At 41.4% G+C, this 18,547-nt stretch overlaps 1 protein-coding gene across 4 annotated transcripts in view; it reads left to right on the top strand.

Moving 5' to 3' along the window:
- LOC122550467 (rho guanine nucleotide exchange factor 7-like) overlaps positions 1–18,547 on the top strand; it is a 137,417-nt gene that overhangs the window by 96,520 nt on the left and 22,350 nt on the right. For 3 of the 4 annotated variants that reach the window (XM_043691228.2, XM_043691224.2, XM_043691226.2), the window contains exons 14-18: positions 3,658–3,736; positions 4,974–5,113; positions 6,866–7,090; positions 7,395–7,488; positions 11,160–11,249. In XM_043691228.2, the coding sequence (XP_043547163.2) occupies positions 3,658–3,736; positions 4,974–5,113; positions 6,866–7,090; positions 7,395–7,488; positions 11,160–11,249 (628 nt within the window). The remainder of the gene's footprint in view (positions 1–3,657; positions 3,737–4,973; positions 5,114–6,865; positions 7,091–7,394; positions 7,489–11,159; positions 11,250–18,547) is intronic. The other variant, XM_087987899.1, reaches the window with a different exon arrangement.

The raw sequence follows: 18,547 nt of genomic DNA, 5'->3' as shown, positions 1-18,547 counted from the left end.
AGAATAAGTTGATCTCATTGTGAAAAACGAGATTCTGAAAGTGCTTGTTAAAAAATTGTTTCAGCTGACTGGGAACCTAACATGTTTTATGGTGAGACCAATTATTTAGAAGTAAAATGTTGAGAAAATACTTCACTCCTGAAGTGTTGTGAGTCAATGAAATTCTGTGCCCAGAGAATAGTGAATGTTCCATCATTGATTCCTTTGAAGGCTGGAGCAGTTATGTGTTTGGTATGTCAGTGAATCAAGTGATAAGCAGGAAAATTGAACAGTAGCCACCATCAGTCATCGTATCATTGAATGATGGAGCAGGCTCAAGTGATGATGTAGTTTACTCCGGCTCCTATTTTCTTTTCTTATGGCCTGAGTTCTGGAATTCCTTCTCTAAACCTCTCTACCTCGACCTTTCTTTTCTCATTTTCCTTAAAACCTAATTCTTTGATCAAGCTTTTATCAATTTTCTCTAATATCTCTTTTTGTCTGATTTGTTTTATAATCCCCCCCATGAAGCTTATTGCCCTTTTTATTTTGTTAAACCTGCATAGAGTCATAGAGAGGTACAGCATGGAAACTGACCCTTCAGTCCAACCCGTCCATGCTGGCCAGATATCCCAACCCAATCTAGTGAGAATAATTCTATTAGATTTAAAATAGTGATGGAAAAGGATAGATCAGATCTAAAAGTTGAAGTTCTAAATTGGAGAAAGGCCGATTTTGTCGGTATTAGACAAGAACTTTCAAATGCTGATTGGGGGCAGATGTTCGCAGGTAAAGGGACGCCTGGAAAATAGGAAGCCTTCAAAAACGAGATAACGAGAATCCACAGAAAGTATATTCCTGTTAGGGTGAAAGGAAAGGCTGGTAGATATAGGAATGCTGGATGACTAAAGAAATTGAGGGTTTGGTTAAGAAAAAGAGGAAAGCATATGTCAGGTATAGACAGGATAGATCGAGTGGATTCTTAGAAGAGTATAAAGGCAGTAGGAGTATATTAAGAGGGAAATCAGGAGGGCAAAGAGGGGACATAAGATAGCTTTGGCAAATAGAATTAAGGAGAATCCAAAGGGTTTTTACAAATACATTAAGGACAAAAGGGTAACTAGGGAGAGAATAGGGCCCCTCAAAGATCAGTATGGCGGCCTTTGAATGGAGCCGCAGAAAATGGAGGAGATACGAAATGAGTATTTTGCATCGGTATTTACCGTGGAAAAGGATATGGAAGATATAGAATGTAGGGAAATAGATGGTGACACCTTGAAAAATGTCCACATTACAGAGGAGGAAGTGCTGGATTTCTTGAAATGCATAACGATGGATAAATCCCCAGGACCTGATCAGGTGTACCCTAGAACTCTGCGGGAAGCTAGAGAAGTAATTGCTGGGCCACTTGCTGAGATATTTGTATCATCGATAGTCACAGGTGAGGTGCCAGAAGATTGGAGGTTGGCTAACGTGGTGCCACTGTTCAAGAAGGGTGGTAAGGACAAGCCAGGGAACTATAGGCCAGTGAGCCTGATGTCAGTGGTGGGCAAGTTGTTGGAGGGAATCCTGAGGGACAGGAAGTACATGTATTTGGAAAGGCAAGGACTGATTAGGGATAGTCAACATGGCTTTGTGCATGAGAAATCATGTCTCACAAACTTGATTGAGTTTTTTGAAGAAGTAACAAAGAGGATTGATGAGGGCAGAGCAGTAAATGTGATCTTCGTGGACTTCAGTAAGGCATTCGACAAGGTTCCCCATGGGAGACTGGTTAGCAAGGTTAGATCTCATGGAATACAGGGAGAACTAGCCATTTGGATCCAGAACTGGCTCAAAGGTAGAAGGTGGTGATGGAGGGTTGTTTTTCAGACTGGAGGCCTGTGACCAGTGGAGTGCCACAAGGATCGGTGCTGGGCCCTCTACTTTTTTTCACTTATATAAATGATTTGGATACGAGTATAAGAGGTATAGTTAGTAAGTTTGCAGATAACACCAAAATTGGAGGTGTAGTGGACAGCGAAGAAGGTTACCTCAGATTACAACAGGATCTTGATCAGATGGGCCAATGGGCTGAGGAGTGGTAGATGGAGTTTAATTCAGATAAATGCGAGGTGCTGCATTTTGGGAAAGCAAATCTTAGCATGACTTATACACTAAAACGTAAGGTCCGAGGGAGTGTTACTGAACAAAGATACCTTGGAGTGCAGCTCCTTGAAAATGGAGTTGCAGGTAGACAGAATAGTGAGGAAGGTGTTTGGTATGCTTTCCTTTGTTGGTCAGAGTACTGAGGACAGGAGTTGGGAGGGCATGTTGTGGCTGAACAGGACATTGGTTAGGCCACTGAAGGAATATTGTGTGCAATTCTGGTCTCCTTCCTATCAGAAAAATGCTGTGAAACTTGAAAGGGTTCAGAAAAGATTTACAAGAATGTTGCCAGGGTTGGAGGATTTGAGCGAAAGGTAGAGGCTGAACAGGCTAGGGCTGTTTTCCCTGGAATGTCGGAGGCTGAGGGGTGACCTTATAGAGGTTTACAAAATTATGAAGGGCATGGACCGGGTAAATGGACAAAGTCTTTTCGCTGGGTCGAGGAATCCAGAACTAGAGGGCATAGGTTTAGGGTGAGAGGGGAAAGATTATAAAAGAGACCTAAGGGGCACCTTTTTCACACAGAGGGTGGTACGTATATGGAATGAGCTGCCAGAGGAAGTGGTGGAGGTTGGTCAAATTGCAACATTTAAAAGGCATTTGGATGGGTATATGAATAGGAAAGTTCTTGTCTAATACCGACAAAATCGGCCTTTCTCCAATTTAGAACTTCAACTTTTAGATCTGATCTATCCTTTTCCATCACTATTTTAAATCTAATAGAATTATTCTCACTGACCCCAAAGTGCTTCCCCACTGACACCTCAGTCACCGGCCCTGCCTTATTTCCCAAGAGTAGGTCAAGTTTTGCACCTTCTCTGGTAGGTACATCCACATACTGAATCGGAACATTTTCCTGTACACACTTAACAAATTTCTCTCCATCTAAACCCTAAACACTATGGCAGTTCCAGTCTATGTTTGGAAAGTTAAACTCCCCTACCATAACCACCCTATTATTCTTACAGATAGCTGAGACCTCCTTACAAGTTTGTTTCTCAATTTCCCTCTGATTATTATGGGGTCTATAATACAATCCCAATAAGGTGATTATCCCTTTCTTATTTCTCAGTTCCACCCAAAAAACTTCCCTGGATGTATTTCTGGGAATATCCTCTCTCAGCACAGCTGTAATGCTATCCCTAATCAAAAACGCCACTCCCTCTCCTCTCTTGCCTGTATAAATAAAATTTATTATTACAAGTTATCGATGATCATTACGTGTATGGAATGAGCTGCCAGAGGATGTGGTGAAGGCTGGTACAATTGTAACATTAAAGAGGCATTTGGATGTGTATATGAATAGGAAGGGTTTGGAGGAATATGAGCCGGGTGCTGGCAGGTGGGACTAGATTGGGTTGGGTTATCTGGTCAGCATGGACAGGTTGGACCGAAGGGTCTGTTTCCATGCTGTACTTCTCTATGACTCTATGACTCTATAATATAGATGTTACCACTATAAATTACTCAAGACAATGCTGCTGTATATTTGCAATTTAAATGGTGATACCAATATTATATTGTTAATAGGGCAAGTTGCCATTAACAGGACTGATTGTCACCAGGCTGGATGATAGTGAGACTGACAAGAACACCTTTGAAATTACTGGTGAGTTACTAATTTAATTCAGCGTTTCTTTTTAAGTCCAGTCATCTGATCACAAATTGACAAACAGTGCAGGGAATCCACTATAAAAGTTAAACTACCAATCTTAGCAGGCTGGCTGAATGATTCTTACACCTATCTCCTGAGGCAATGCAGGGAGTTTCAAAGCACCTTACAGAAATGCAATGGGTTCATCAGCTGTTCCTTCCCTGTTTAGATTAGATTCTCTGCAGTATGGAAACAGGCCCTTTGGCCCAACAAGTCCAAAAGAGCAACCCACCCAGACCTATCCCCCTAACTAATGCACCTAACACTACGGGCCAATTCACCTAACCTGCACATCTTTGGACTGTGGGAGGAAACCGGAGCACCCGGAGGAAACCCATAGAGACACGGGGAGAAAGTGCAAACTCCACACAGACAGTCGCCTGAGGCTGGAATCGAACCTGGAACCCTGGTGCTGTGAGGCAGCAGTGCTAACCACTGTGCCGACCTGATTTTTAAATTGTCAAGTTTTTTTAAGTCTTAGTGAACATTGTTTGGCAAAGAAACAAATTAGATATGGCCATAGGATTGGACCAAGGACAATTCAGTAAGACTATCTTCCAAATGTGAATTTGGGGTCTTGGGTCAGAGGTTATGCCATCGTGCCTGGAGAGATCAGTTCACTGAATTACCATTAGATACTGAACTTTACATACAAAAGGTCAATGATCAGCCAGCTTATTAAGATGTATTTTATTTTAATACATTAATTATTGGGCATGCCTGCCAAGTCCAATACCTATTATCCATACCTAGTTGCCTTTGAGAAGATGGTAGTGAAATGTCTCCTGAACTGCTGGAGTCCGTGTGGTGTTGCTACATCCCCAGTGCTACTTATTAAGAAGGGAATTGCAGGATTTTGATCCAATAATTTTGATTCTGGAAGCATGGTAATATGATTCCAAGTCAGGAACGGCTTGTGTCTTGGAGGGGAACCACATCCATGGTATTCCCATGCATCTTCTATCGTTGTCCTTCCCCGTGCAATTTCTAAGCTCCATGATTTGAGTGCCATCAGGCTGTCAGACACTAACCTGAGGATAGACAATTGATCCTCAAGTATAGAACAGTCATGGTTGGATATCAACCATGAAGATAACTTGCTGTATAAAACATTGACTTTTTAATTGTATTGTAAGGAAACTACCACATCAGAACAGTTGACCAACCTGATCTTGTTCCACTCTCTCTATAGGAAGTATGATTGAACGGATTTTGGTGACTTGTTCCAGTCATCAGGATTTGCAGGAATGGGTGGATCATCTTCAGAAACAAACAAAGACGCCCAGTGTGGGAATTCCTGTGGTCAGACAGCAGTCTGTTCCATGTCATACAGTAAGAGAAAGAGACAACCAAATGAAATGATATAGGGATATTTAGTAATGCTGACATAATTGATTCATGTCCATAACCTCCTTAAAACTATACTTGAATACACTATTGCAGCTGTCTGTGGTATGGTGGAGAGGGCTGAGCAGGAATAATCCAATATTGCACAATGGCTGGTAAGGGTCATGGGGTGGCAATTAATGGAGGTATTCATTGTGTTAGTTCCTGTGTTGGGGATGGATTAATTATGCTGGTTTTATTTGGGGTCAATGAATTGCACATACCACCTATAAACAAAGTTCATGGAAATCTGGAATGCTTTCTTGCTGTTGAGATTAGGTGGAGATGGCTCAGTGGTTAGCACTGCTGTCTCACAGTGCCAGCGACCTGGTTCAAATCCAGCCTCGGGCGACTGGGTGGAGTTTGCACATTTTCCCTGTATCTGCATAGGTTTCTGGTGCATTGGTTTCCTCCCACAGTTCAAAGATGTGTTGTTTAGGTGGTTTGGCAATGCTAAATTTGCCAAACTGTCAGGGATGTGTAGGTTGGTTGGACTAGCTGTGGGAAATGCAGTGTTTTAAGGATAGGGTAGGAGGTAGGATGCAGTCCAAAGTATCAGTGTGGACTCGATCGGTCAAATGGCTTAATTCCACACTATAGGGATTCTATGAGTGTTAATTGAAAGTGGTAGATTTTAGTTGGATATTAAAGATTATGAAACAATGATAAGTATGTGGAAGTTAAAACAGAGATCATCAATGACCCCACTGACTGGCAAAACAGGTTTGAAGAGCAGAATGGCCTCCTGATGTTTCGATATTCTCTCTAGTGGCCTGGTCAATGTTCATATCTCAACAATTATGAATAAAAACAGGTTGACTGATCAATTCTGTTCTTGTTATTTTGGGATCTTGCTGTACCTAATTTGTCTATGGTGTGTCGTACGTAACAACAACATTTGAAAAGCATTTCATTGGTTCTAAATGACCAGAAGACAAAGAGCTCTAGGACACCCTCAGATTATGAAAGATGCCATAGAAATGTAGCCATTTCTCTTCTTGCTTTTACCACGATTGAAGAGTGTTTTTCTCTTCTTGGTCAGAGCACCATCCCACAACTAGCCCTTTCCTTTGGTTGGGGCTCAGCCCTCTACCACTCACCCCACCAAAGAAATAGTCAGAGGTCTGGCTTTGACCTGCACACTGCCATATCTCAATCAATGTTTCATCCTGTGTCTCCTTACCCTAGCTGGGTGGGTCCAAGGGCTTTACTTTGCCTTGCGAGGGTTTGTGGTTGGATCTTTTTATTATTTATTCCTGGGATGTGGGCATCACTGCCTGGGACAACGATTATTGACCAAACATAGTTACCCTTGAGAAGGTGGTGATGAGCTGCATTTTTGAGTTGCTGCAGTCCATACATATAGTTAGATACATTGCAGTTAATGAGGGCAGTTCCAGGATTTTGATTCAGCAGTGATACTGAAGGAACGGCGATATATCTCCAAGTTAGGATGGTGCGTGACTTGGAGGGGAACTTGCAAGCGGTGGTGTTCCCTGTATCTGCTGCCCTTGTCCTTCGAGGTGGAAGTAGTTGTAATGTGGAAAAGTGATGTTTAAGCAGCCTTGGTGAATTTGAGCAGAGGTACTTGAATAAACAATATTTGGAACGTGGGAGCAAAAAAGAGCAAGTACTTTCATTGTTTGGAACTAAAGCGTTCAGTTCTGTAATAACTAGCTTTTTGTGCTCTGTCTACAGCTTCCACTACATCCTGCAACACCCCTCAATAAGCATTCTGATGGTTATCCAATATCTGTGACTCCTTCATATCATACCCTTCCGCATCCTTCCTTACACGGGACATCACATAGCTCTCTGACCTGGGGACCCCTAGAACCACCCAAAATGCCAAAGCCTTGGAGTCTGAGCTGCCTCCGCCCAGCAGCCCCACTGAAACCGTCAGCTGCTCTGTGTTATAAGGAGGTTGGTCTTCACTTTTGCAAATTCCTGATGTAAGACTTGCCATAGATCTCACACTGGCCAGCTTATATGTTTTTGCAGTATTAGGTTATTGTAACTGACATTTGATAAAAACTTCCTAATGATGATGAGCTTTTCCTAACATTAATAGGTCAATGACAGCCTCAGATTTGGGCTGATCAATCTCAGTTTCTAATAATGATCCCTCAATTTCATCTCTTTCCAGCGCATCTAGTTGCCCTTAAATTCAAGAACAATGCAGCATGCAATCTGCTATTATGACAATGTTTTCTGGCCTTTTATGCAGGATCTCAGCAAGAGTCCTAAAACCATGAAGAAACTACTTCCCAAACGGAAACCAGAAAGGAAAGCATCTGATGAGGAATTTGCATTGAGAAAAAGTATGTTTGGCATTCAGTTATTGTCTCATCTCTGTCTTTATTGAGATTCTTTGTCACTTTTCCATTTTCTAGCCAACCTACTGACATCAGTTTTTTTTTTGCTGCTCATAGCCAATTGTAGATGAACAATTGGAAAGAGACTAATAAGTTGTTAAGAAAGGAGAGTTACTCAAACTAATGAGAGTCGGATCAGATTGCACCAGTTGTAGGTTATGTTGCTCAAAGTGAACACAGTGTTTGTTCATGTGTAATTTGTATAAATATTAAACCTCTGTCATTTTATGGTTGGCAAGCTGTAACAAATGGTGTATCGCAGGGATTACTGCAGAGGCCTTAATTTTTTACAGTTTATATAAATTACTTGGTTGAAGGAATCAAAATATGTTTGCTAAATTTGCTGATGACACAAAAGATAAACAGTAAACTAAGTGTGAAGTGGACTTAAGGATGTTACAAAGGGATGTAGGTTGAATGTGTTGAAAAAGATGTGGCAATTGGAGCAGATACTTTTAATCAACCTGTTCTGATGTGTTATGATACCAGGAGGAAAATATGGGAGTGTCTGTTTTGGTAAGAAGAATGATGCCCGCATTCCAGGAATCAGTAAAAAAGCAGCTTATTATTTAAGGAGAGAGAGTGTCCAAAGCTCTGAGATGCAGAGGGATCTGAATGTTCAGAACTGCCCCTCCCACTTCCCTGATGTGATGTCCATTCTGGGCCTCCCCTGCAGCCTACTCAACTCCACCTGCAAACTGGAGGACGAACACCTCACCTTCCACCTCAGGAGCCTACAACCACACAACCTCAACATTGACTTCACCAGTTTCAAAATCTCCCCACCCCCCCACCACATCCCAGATCTAGACTTCAGACACTGCACCACCCTCTTGACCTGACCCACCTGTCCATCTTCCTTCTCATCTATCCGTTCTGCCCTTCCCATTTGCCTATCACAATCATCTCCCTCTCTGCATCCACCTATCACCATCCCACCTCCGTTTCCCTCAGCCCCACCCCTCCCTATTTATTCCTCAGCCCCCTCCCCAGTCCTGATGAAGGATCTTGCCCGAAACTGCAACTTTCCTCAGATCCTGCTTGACCTTCTGTGCTTTTTCCAGCACCACACTTTATCGATTCTGTCTCTCCAGCATCTGCAGTCCTCACTATCCCCTAAGTATATAAATCACAAAAGGTTGGTATGAGATACAGCAAGTAATCAGGAAAGTTAATAGAATGTCAGTGTTTATTGTGAGGAGAATTTAGAACAAAAATAGGGAGATTATGCTTCAGTTATATGGGACACTGCCCTGACCACATTTGGAGTGCTGTGTACAGTATTAATTATCTTATTTACCAAATGATATAAATCTGCAGCAAACAGTTCAACGAAAGATTACCAGACTACTACCTGAAATGGACTGATTGTCTCATGAGGAAAGATTGGATAGATTAGACTTGTATCTGCCGAAGTCGAGATGTGATTTGATTGAAACATACAAGATCCAAAGGGGCCTTGTTACGATGGATGTGGAATAGATGTTTACTCTTGTGAGAAAATCTAGAGGTGTAGTCAGCCATTTAGGGCAGAGGAGAAGAATTGTTTTTTTTCTCACAGGCGTTTGTGAGTCCTTTGAAGCTTGTTCCTCAAAAAGCAATGGAAGCACAGTCTTTGAAATTTTTATTGGCAGAGGTAGATAGATTCGCAATAAGGAAATGGGTGAAAGAGTAGAGGCAGGCATGTGGTGTAATCCGATCTGTCATGATCTTATTAAAGACAGCACAGGCTCAAGGGGCTGACTGGCTAACTCCTGGATTCTGAGGTAATCTTGTCCTTGAGGCCCACATCCTTTGACATTGTTCCTTTGACCCACAATCTTTGACTCAGATTTAACACTCTCGACCATGAGTCTCAAGGTTGTAGTTCAAGTCTCACTCCAGGGCAAGGGCCAAAAAACATGGCTGACACTCTGCTGCAGTGCTGAGGGAGTGTGTCAGTAGAAAAAGATCAGTAGGAGAAATGAAATATCTTTCAATTGAAAGAGCTTACTTCACTTCAATAATGCAGTGTTAAGGTGCAGGTCACAATGTTGCATGGAGTCAGAGAGATGTACAGCATGGAAGCAGACCCTTTGGCCCAATTCGTCCATGCTGACCAGATATCCTAAATTATTTGGTCCATGTCCCTCCAAGAAACTGAGTCAAGAGCAGGCAAGCATAGCATTAGATTCCACCTGGGCCTCATTGCTAGGTATAGTCTTGGAGGAAATGAAACTCATAACCTCAATTTTGTTCTTGACCCTGGGCACCACTGGGGGAAGCAAAGGATATCTACCATTGATGTTCTTAGAGTTTTGTTAAAACAAGGATCTAATTTTCCAATTGGATACAAAATTGGCTTGACAGTGGGAGACAGGAGGTGGTGATGGTGGAGAGTTGATTTTCAGACTGGAGACCTGTGACCAGCAGTGTTCCACAGGGATTGGTATTGGGTCCACTTTTGTTTGTCATTTATATAAGCAATTTGGATGACAAATTTGCGGATGACACTAAAATTGGTGGTATAGTGGACAGTGAAGAACGTTATCTAAGATTACAAAGAGATCTTGATCAATTGGGTCAATGGGCTGAGGAGTGGCAGATGGAGTTTAATTTGGATAAATGCAAGGTATTGCATTTTGGTAAAACAAACAAGGGTAGGACTTATATAATTAATAGTAGGTCCTGAATAGTGTTATAGAACAGAGAGCTAGGGGGTTCAAGTACATAATTCTTTGAAATATGCATCACAGGTAGACAGGGTGGTGAAGAAGGCAGTTAGATACTTACCTTCATTGCTCAGATCTCTGAGATGTCACATTGAGATTGTACAGGGTGCTGGTGAGGCTTTTTGGAGTACAGTTTCCAGTTCTGGTCGCCCTGCCAAAAGGAAGGATACTATTAAATTGGAGAGGGTTCAGAAAAGATTTACCAGGATGTTGCCAGAAATGAAGAGCTAAAGTTATAAAAATAGGCTGGATAGGACGGGACTTCTTTCAGTGGAGCATTGGAGGTTGAGGAGTGACCTTACAGAGGTTTATAAAATCATGAGGTGTTTAGATAAGGTGGCTAGCAAGGGTCTAAGGAGAAAGTTTTCAAAAGGACATGAGGAACAACCGTTTTACACAGAGTGGTTTGTATGTGGAATGAATTGCCTCAGGAAGTAGTGGATGCAGGTACATTTAAAATGTAAAAGACATTCAGGCAAATACATAAATAGGAAAGATTTGGAGGGTTATGGCCCATATGCAGGCAAGTAGGACTAATTTAGTTTGGGAACATGGTCGGCATGGACGACTTGGACTGAAGGCTCTGTTTCTATGCTGTATGACTCTATAATCTCAAGCAACAGCCTGATTTTTGGACATGATTTGAGGAAGTATTGGCTAAGCATTTATTTTTAATTTTTAAGATGTTGTTCAGATGAAATGTGAATCATCACAGGCCACTTTTAGTCTGCAAATTATTGATTTGAAAGCATCAGCCTTCTGTGATTGGAAAAATGCTGCAGGGGATGCTGAGTGTTTCTAACATTTTCTGGTTTTATTTCGGACATCCAGTAAAAACAACATTTTGCTTTTGCGTTAACATTTTGTGGCTGTGTGTTGAGGAGGCTTTTTGTTTATATTAATCAGGCACAGCAGCACTTGAAGAGGACACACAGATCTTAAAAGTTATTGAAGCATACTGCACTAGTGCCAAAACCCGTCAAACTCTGAACTCAAGTAAGTGATAAAGCAGCTGTATTCCATAAAATGAGCCTTTATTGGAAAATACTTGAATCAGATTAAAAGGGTTTTGATTTTTTAATCATTGAATATTTTTAACTGTTTTGCAGAAATCACAATATATTATTAAATTAGATTAGATTACATTGACGTTACATTATGTTGAAGTTTTCCAAAATATTATGGTTAGTTTAATTGCTCAATTTACATGCTTAAAAATAACTTCAATTTACTTTTCTTCCAGTGAATGCAGAGCAAAAGCAACATCCTTTAAAGTACTAAATCCTTCAAAAATAAAATCAATCAACCCTAGAATTCTTTGATCTCGCCCTGTTGAATTATATTAAAGTTAAACTTAATTCAGATTTTAAAATCAGATTTGGTGTTGAATGCAGGGTCATTGATAAAGTTTGTGTTGGATTTTGAAGTTTCAGAATGTCATTTTTCTAATTATAAAGGCAGATATGGGTTGGGTAAAGGAGTGGGAAATGTTCCTCCTAATGAATCTGACTAGATCCTGAGTTTAAAACTCAGTGCACAGCTCAGAACTGGCAGCTCATTAATCTTTTTGCTGTGTGTCTGTCTATTCAATATTTAGCTCTGACTGTGTCAAATTTAATCACCTCTGGCTAAGGATCTGGTGTATGAGTGAAGGATTCACATTTTTGGATCGTTGGAATCTCTTTTGGGATAGAAGTGACCTGTACAAGAAGCACGGATTGCACCTAAATTGGAAGGGGACTAATATGCTGGAGATTTGTTAGAGATGCTCAGGAGAATTAAACTAGTAAGGTGGGGGGGGGGGGGGCAGAGGGCAGAGGTGTGGGACCCAGGGAGTAGCGAGGAAAGAGATGAATCTGAGACTGGTACAGTTGAGAACAGAAGCGACTCAAACAGTCAGGGCAGGCAGGGACAAGGTAGGACTAATAAATTAAACTGCATTTATTTCAATGCAAGGGGCCTAACAGGGAAGGCTGATGGACTCAGGGCATGGTTAGGAATATGGGACTGGGATATCACAGCAATTACAGAAACATGGCTCAAGGATGGGCAGGACTGACAGCTTAATATTCCAGGATACAAATGCTACAGGAAGGACCGAAAGGGAGACAAGAGAGGAGGGGAGCGGCGTTTTTGATAAGGGATAGCATTGCAGCTGTGCTGAGGGAGGATATTCCCAGAAATACATCCAGGGAAGTTATTTGGGTGGAACTGAGAAATAAGAAAGGGATGCTCACCTTATTGGGATTGTATTATAGATCCCCTAATAGTCAGAGGGAAATTGAGAAACAAACTTGTAAGGAGATCTCAGCTATCTGTAAGAATAATAGGGTGGTTATGGTCGGGGATTTTAACTTTCCAAACATAGATTGGGACTGCCATAGTGTTAAGGGTTTCGATGGAGAGGAATTTGTTAAGTTGATCAGAAAATGTTCTGATTCAGTATGTGGATGTACCTACCAGAGAAGGTGCAAACCTTGAACTACTCTTGGGAAATAAGACAGGGCAGATGACTGAGGTGTCAGTGGGGGAGCACTTTGGGGTCAGTGAGAATAATTCTATTAGATTTAAAATAGTGATGGAAAAGGATAGACCAGATCTAAAAGTTGAAGTTCTAAATTGGAGAAAGGCTACTTTTGACAGTATTAGGCAAGAACTTTCAAAAGCTGATTGGGGGCAGATGTTCACAGGTAAAGGGACGGCTGGAAAATGGGAAGCCTTCAGAAATGAGATAGCGACAATCCAGAGAAAGTATATTCCAGTTAGGGTGAAAGGAAAGGCTGGTAGATATAGGAATGCTGGATGAATAAAGAAATTGAGGGTTTGGTTAAGAAAAAGAAGGAAGCATATGTCAGGTATAGACAGGATAGATCGAGTGAATCCTTAGAACAGTATAAAGGCAGTAGGAGAATACTTAAGAGGGAAATCAGGAGGGCAAAAAGGGGACATGAGATAGCTTTGGCAAATATAGTTAAGTAGAATCCAAAGAGTTTTTACAAATACGTTAAGGACAAAAGGGTAACTATGGAGAGAATAGGGCCCCTCAAAGAAGTGCAAGGCAGCCTTTGTGTGGAGCCACAGAAAATTGGGGAGATACTAAACGAGTATTTTTCATCAGTATTTATTGTGGAAAAGGATATGGAAGATATAGAATGTAGGGAAATATATGGTGATATCTTGAAAAATGTCCATATTACAGAGGAAGAAGTGCTGGATTTCTTGAAATGCATAACGGTGGATAAATCCCCAGGACCTGATCAGGTGTACCCTACAATTCTGTGGGAAGCTAGAGATGTGATTGCTGGGCCTCTTGCTGAGATATTTGTATCATCGATAGTCACAGGTGAGGTGCCAGAAGATTGGCGGTTGGCTAGCGTGGTGCCACTGTTTAAAAAGGGTGGTAAGGACAAGCCAGGGAACTATAGACCAGTGAGCCTGATGTCAGTGGTGGGCAAGTTGTTGGAGGGAATCCTGAGGGACAGGAAGTACATGTATTTGGAAAGGCAAGGACTGATTAGGGATAGTCAACATGGCTTTGTGCATGAGAAATTATGTCTTCCAAACTTGATTGAGTTTTTTGAAGAAGTAACAAAGAGGATTGATGAGGACAGAGTGCTAGATGTGATCTACATTGTCTTCAGTAAGGCATTCAACAAGGTTCCCCATGGGAGACTGGTTATCAAAGTTAGATCTCACGGAATACAGGGAGACCTAGCCATGTGGATACAGAACTGGCTCAAAGGCAGAAGACAGAGGGTAGAGATTGGTACAATTGCTACGATTAAACGACATTTGGATGGGTATATGAATAGGAAGGAGAAAGTGAGGACTGCAGATGCTGGAGATCAGAGCTGAAAAATGTGTTGCTGGAAAAGCGCAGTAGGTCAGGCAGCATCAAAGGAGCAGGAGAATCGACGTTTCGGGCATAAGCCCTTCTTCAGGAATCATTCCTGAAGAAGGGCTTATGCCCGAAACGTCGATTCTCCTGCTCCTTTGATGCTGCCTGACCTGCTGCGCTTTTCCAGCAACACATATGAATAGGAAGGGTTTGGAAGGATATGGGCTGGGTGCTGGCAAGTGGGACTAGTTTGGGTTGGGATATCTGGTCGGCATGCACGGCTTGGACCGAAGGGCCTGTTTCCATGCTGTACATCTCTATGACTATGACTCTATTACTGTGTGCGGTTCATGTTAAGCTCTCACTTATCTTAGTTTGCAGTTGTTCTGACTAATGTTTGCCCAGATGTACTGGTAATGGACAATATATTAGAGAATTTGATAATATGTAGGACTGATCAATGAATACAATGCTTTGGGGATTTTGGGACCATGTGTTCCTAATATGTCATCTCTCTGTGAACATGAAACCTAAACGATATAGTGGATGTCCTCAGGACTGAATCACGTTCTCTGTCCAGTATTCTCCTGAGGGTCATGAGCATAGCTTCAAAAAGATCATTGAATTGTGAGACTGAAAGTCAGATTGCCAATCACCACTGAATTGCAGACAGTCTCATATTTTATACATAAATACCAGTATTTAATTTGAGTAAAGACTGGTATAAAGAATCATAGAAACATTAATTACATGGGGCTTGCTGGATAACTTTCCAAAATTTGATTTCACTGTAAAGTCAAAATAATTTGTAAGTGAAGGGCTGATGCTGATCATTCCTGAACACAAATTTTAAAACCATGTCACATGTGGTGTAAGGAGCTCTCCAAAGTTGGTCAGTAAAGATGGTCTTTAATTAGGTCATTGTAAAGCTAAATAATAGTGTTTGAGAGCTAAATATTATAGGAACAGGTTGTGACCAATCAGCTCCTCCAACAGCTTCTGTCAGTTAGATCCCAGTGTAAATACGATATTGTGGTGACAAGAGACCCAGTTCAAGGAAGATCATAAATGACTGCTCAATATTCCTAGGTACACAGTGTTTAGGAAAGATGGAAAATAAAGGCAAGGTGGAGAATGGCGCTATTGGTTAAGCAGAGCTGGACAATGAGGATATCTCTTTCAAGGGTTCAAGGACAGCTTTCTTGGGGAGAGCTCCAGATCTATCTTCCCTTTGTCTGAAGAAGTGCTCCCTGACATCCCTGAAGAAGTGCTCCTCTGCTCCCAGAGCCAGTTTTACTCTGCTGTGATAAAGATGATATCGATAGTGAAGAAGAGATGCCACTATAACCAGTGTTTGAGAAATAAAATTAAATGTCAGGGAATGGCCACACAGTATATTTAGTTATATTTCAGTAATTATGGTTAGTACAGTCGTCCCTCGTTCCTCCCTCCCTCCCCCCCGTACTAGCGGGGGATATGTTCCAAGACATACCATGGAAGGCCGAAACCGTGGATAGGAGTGAACCCATTCATTTAAATGGGAAATTTACCTTCCTGGCAGCCTCTTGGTTCTGGAAGGTTCCCTATAATATGTTTGGGCCGTGGGTAATTGAAACTGCAGAAAATGATTCTGCGGATACAGAGGTTGCTCCTGTGTTACCTTAACATCAAGACTGGATATGAAACTCTTAGTTGTTCCTTGGGCGTTTTATCACAATCCATGTATTGCAGTGTTTTACTGTTTTGTTTAGTTATGTCAGGAACGGTTAAAGCATTTGGACCAAATTCCCCTTTCCACTAAAGCAGAACTTCCAAACATTCAGTAGGCCCAGTAGTATTCATGGATACAGAAAGGAAAGTTCATATTTCAGTTTGATGTAAAACATCATCAAATATCTTTCTGACAGCATTTCTCACTCTCATTGCTCCAACACTTGCCATATATTTCCTATGTAGTGCAGACATGTTGATGCAGTATTTGATGTCTCCCTAAGCTTAATACAAAAGCAAAGTAATGCAGGTACTAAAGATCTATAATACAAACAGAAAGTTCTGGAAATACTCAGCGCATCAAATAGTTTGTATGCAGAGAAATTGAGTTAATGCTTTAGGTGACTGACCTTAAATCAAAATGTTTTGCAGGTTTTATGCAGGTGTAGATTTAGGGAATGGTGGGACAGAACAAATAGGAGGTCTGTGATATGGTAACAGACAGGATATTTAAATCCAAGGAGAGAGAATAATGTAAAGCAAAATTGATTGATAATAAGATAAGAAAAGAAACAAAAGGTGAGTCCAGAGAAGGTGTGAATGGTAAAAAGCAACATCGTTACCAACAGCTGTCTGAAACAACCTTGGCAGAGCTTATGACATGAAAATCATAAATACATATGCTGAGTCTGGAAGCCTGATATCACAAATTATGTTGCCAGGACTTAATGATCTGAGTTACAGGCAGAGGTTGGCTAAGCTAGGACATTTTTCTTTAGGCATAGGAGACCAAGGGGGTCCTTATAGAGGTATATAAGATCATGAGAGACATGGATAGGATGAATGCACTCAGTGTTTTTCTCAGGGTTGGGGAATCGAGGACTAGAGGGCATCAGTTTAAGGTTAGAGGGGAAAGAATGAAAGGGAACCTGAGGGGCAACTTTTTTTACACAGAGTGGTATGCATATTGAATGAGCTGCGAGTGGAAGTGTTTGAAGTGGGTACATTAACACCATTTGAGAGGCACCTGGTTAGAAAATGTTAGTATATGGGCCAATGCAGAAAATGGAGTTAGTGTAACTGGACGTTTTGTTTGGCATGGACCAGTTTGGACCGAAGGGCCTGTCTCCATGCTGTAGCACTGTATGACTCTATGACTCTTAAGTGTGTTATTCAATCTTTTTTAACTTCCTTTGGATCAGTGTGGGAGGGAAGGTGTGGTTAGAATGGGAGTGGGACAAAGAATTTATATTGGCATGCCTTTAACAAACTTCCAGACTCAAAAATGAGATCAGCAGTTTCAGGTCCCTTTCTTGTCAGACAGCAATGCTGGCATTTCACACCACCCCTAGACCCGCCATTTGATTCTTGTCCCAATACCATCTCCATTGCACCATCATTCCTTCTGTCATTTCATCTCTCCTGACCTCCAGCCTATCACAGACCTTCCCTTATGTCCTCTATTTCCCCAATCACTACCACCTTCCCTGCTTCTCTATTTGTTCAAAATTTGCTATATCTATTTGTTACTTCCATTTTCTAGTTAAGTTGGGAGGTTACAAACCTAAAGCATTAATCTTTTTCTTTCCCTCTAGGTACTGTTTGATCCACTGGGTATTTCCAATAATTTCTGTTTATCTCATCTTATATTAGTGTGCATGTGGTATATTCTACATCCAGTCATGTTTCTCCTGTCTGAACCAAAACCTGGAGGATAAGATTTACTTTAATTTAGTCATAATCTCAGATGATTATTTGGTGCCTCATGTTGTTGTTGCAAAACCCTTATTGATGAAGAATTGAATCCTCGTTAAGAGGTGGCACAGAATTATCAACCTCTTCTTTGTCTATTGATCAGCAGATAGAACTTTTCAATTTCTGAAAATTTGGGTAATCTAGAAATAAATAAGTTGTGTCCAAATATTATTTTAAAAATGTACTGTGGGAATCAATGTGGCTAATGGGTGGCACGGTGGCACAGTGGTTAGCACTGCTGCCTCACAGCGCCAGAGACCCGGGTTCAATTCCCGACTCAGGCGACTGACTGTGTGGAGTTTGCACATTCTCCCCGTGTCTGCATGGGTTTCCTCCGGTTGCTCCGGTTTCCTCCCACACTCCAAAGATGTGCAGGTCAGGTGAATTGGCCATGCTAAATTGCCCATAGTGTTAGGTAAAGGGGTAAATGTAGGGTAATAGGTGGGTTGCGCTTTGGCGGGTCAGTGTGGACTTGTTGGGCCGAAGGGCCTGTTTCCACACTGTAAATAATCTAATCTAATCTAATCTAATCTAAAAGTCAATTAGTCTCCTGGATGTGACGGACCATATCCTAGGCCATTAAAGGAGGTAGCTTCAGACATCGTGGATGCACTGTTAGCAATAGTTCAAGGATCCTTCGATTCTGGAAAAACATTGGAAATAGGAGAGGGAGTACGTCACCTGGCCCTTTGATACTACTCTGCCATTCATTATGTTCATGGCTGATTATCCAAATCAACAACCTGTTCCTGTATTTCCCCATATCCAACTCCTTCTTGAAACCATACAATGTTTTCACCTCAAATGCTTTCTGAGCCAGAGAATTGCACAGGCTCACCACTCTTTGGATGAAGAAATTTCTCCTCATCTTGGTCCTAAATTGCCTACTTTGTATGCTTAGACTGTGACCCCTTGTATTTGGGAAGACCAAAACTGGAAGCATCATTCCTGCATTTATCCTGTCTCACCGTGTTAGAATTTTATTGTTTTC

The sequence above is a fragment of the Chiloscyllium plagiosum genome, unplaced genomic scaffold (genome assembly GCF_037043375.1).
Source record: "Chiloscyllium plagiosum isolate Xiang-an unplaced genomic scaffold, Cpla_swu_hap1 HiC_scaffold_6, whole genome shotgun sequence".
In the NCBI taxonomy this organism is placed as follows: domain Eukaryota; kingdom Metazoa; phylum Chordata; class Chondrichthyes; order Orectolobiformes; family Hemiscylliidae; genus Chiloscyllium; species Chiloscyllium plagiosum.
Note: the sequence above shows the minus strand (reverse complement) of the source record. Positions and strands in the feature narration are given on the sequence as shown.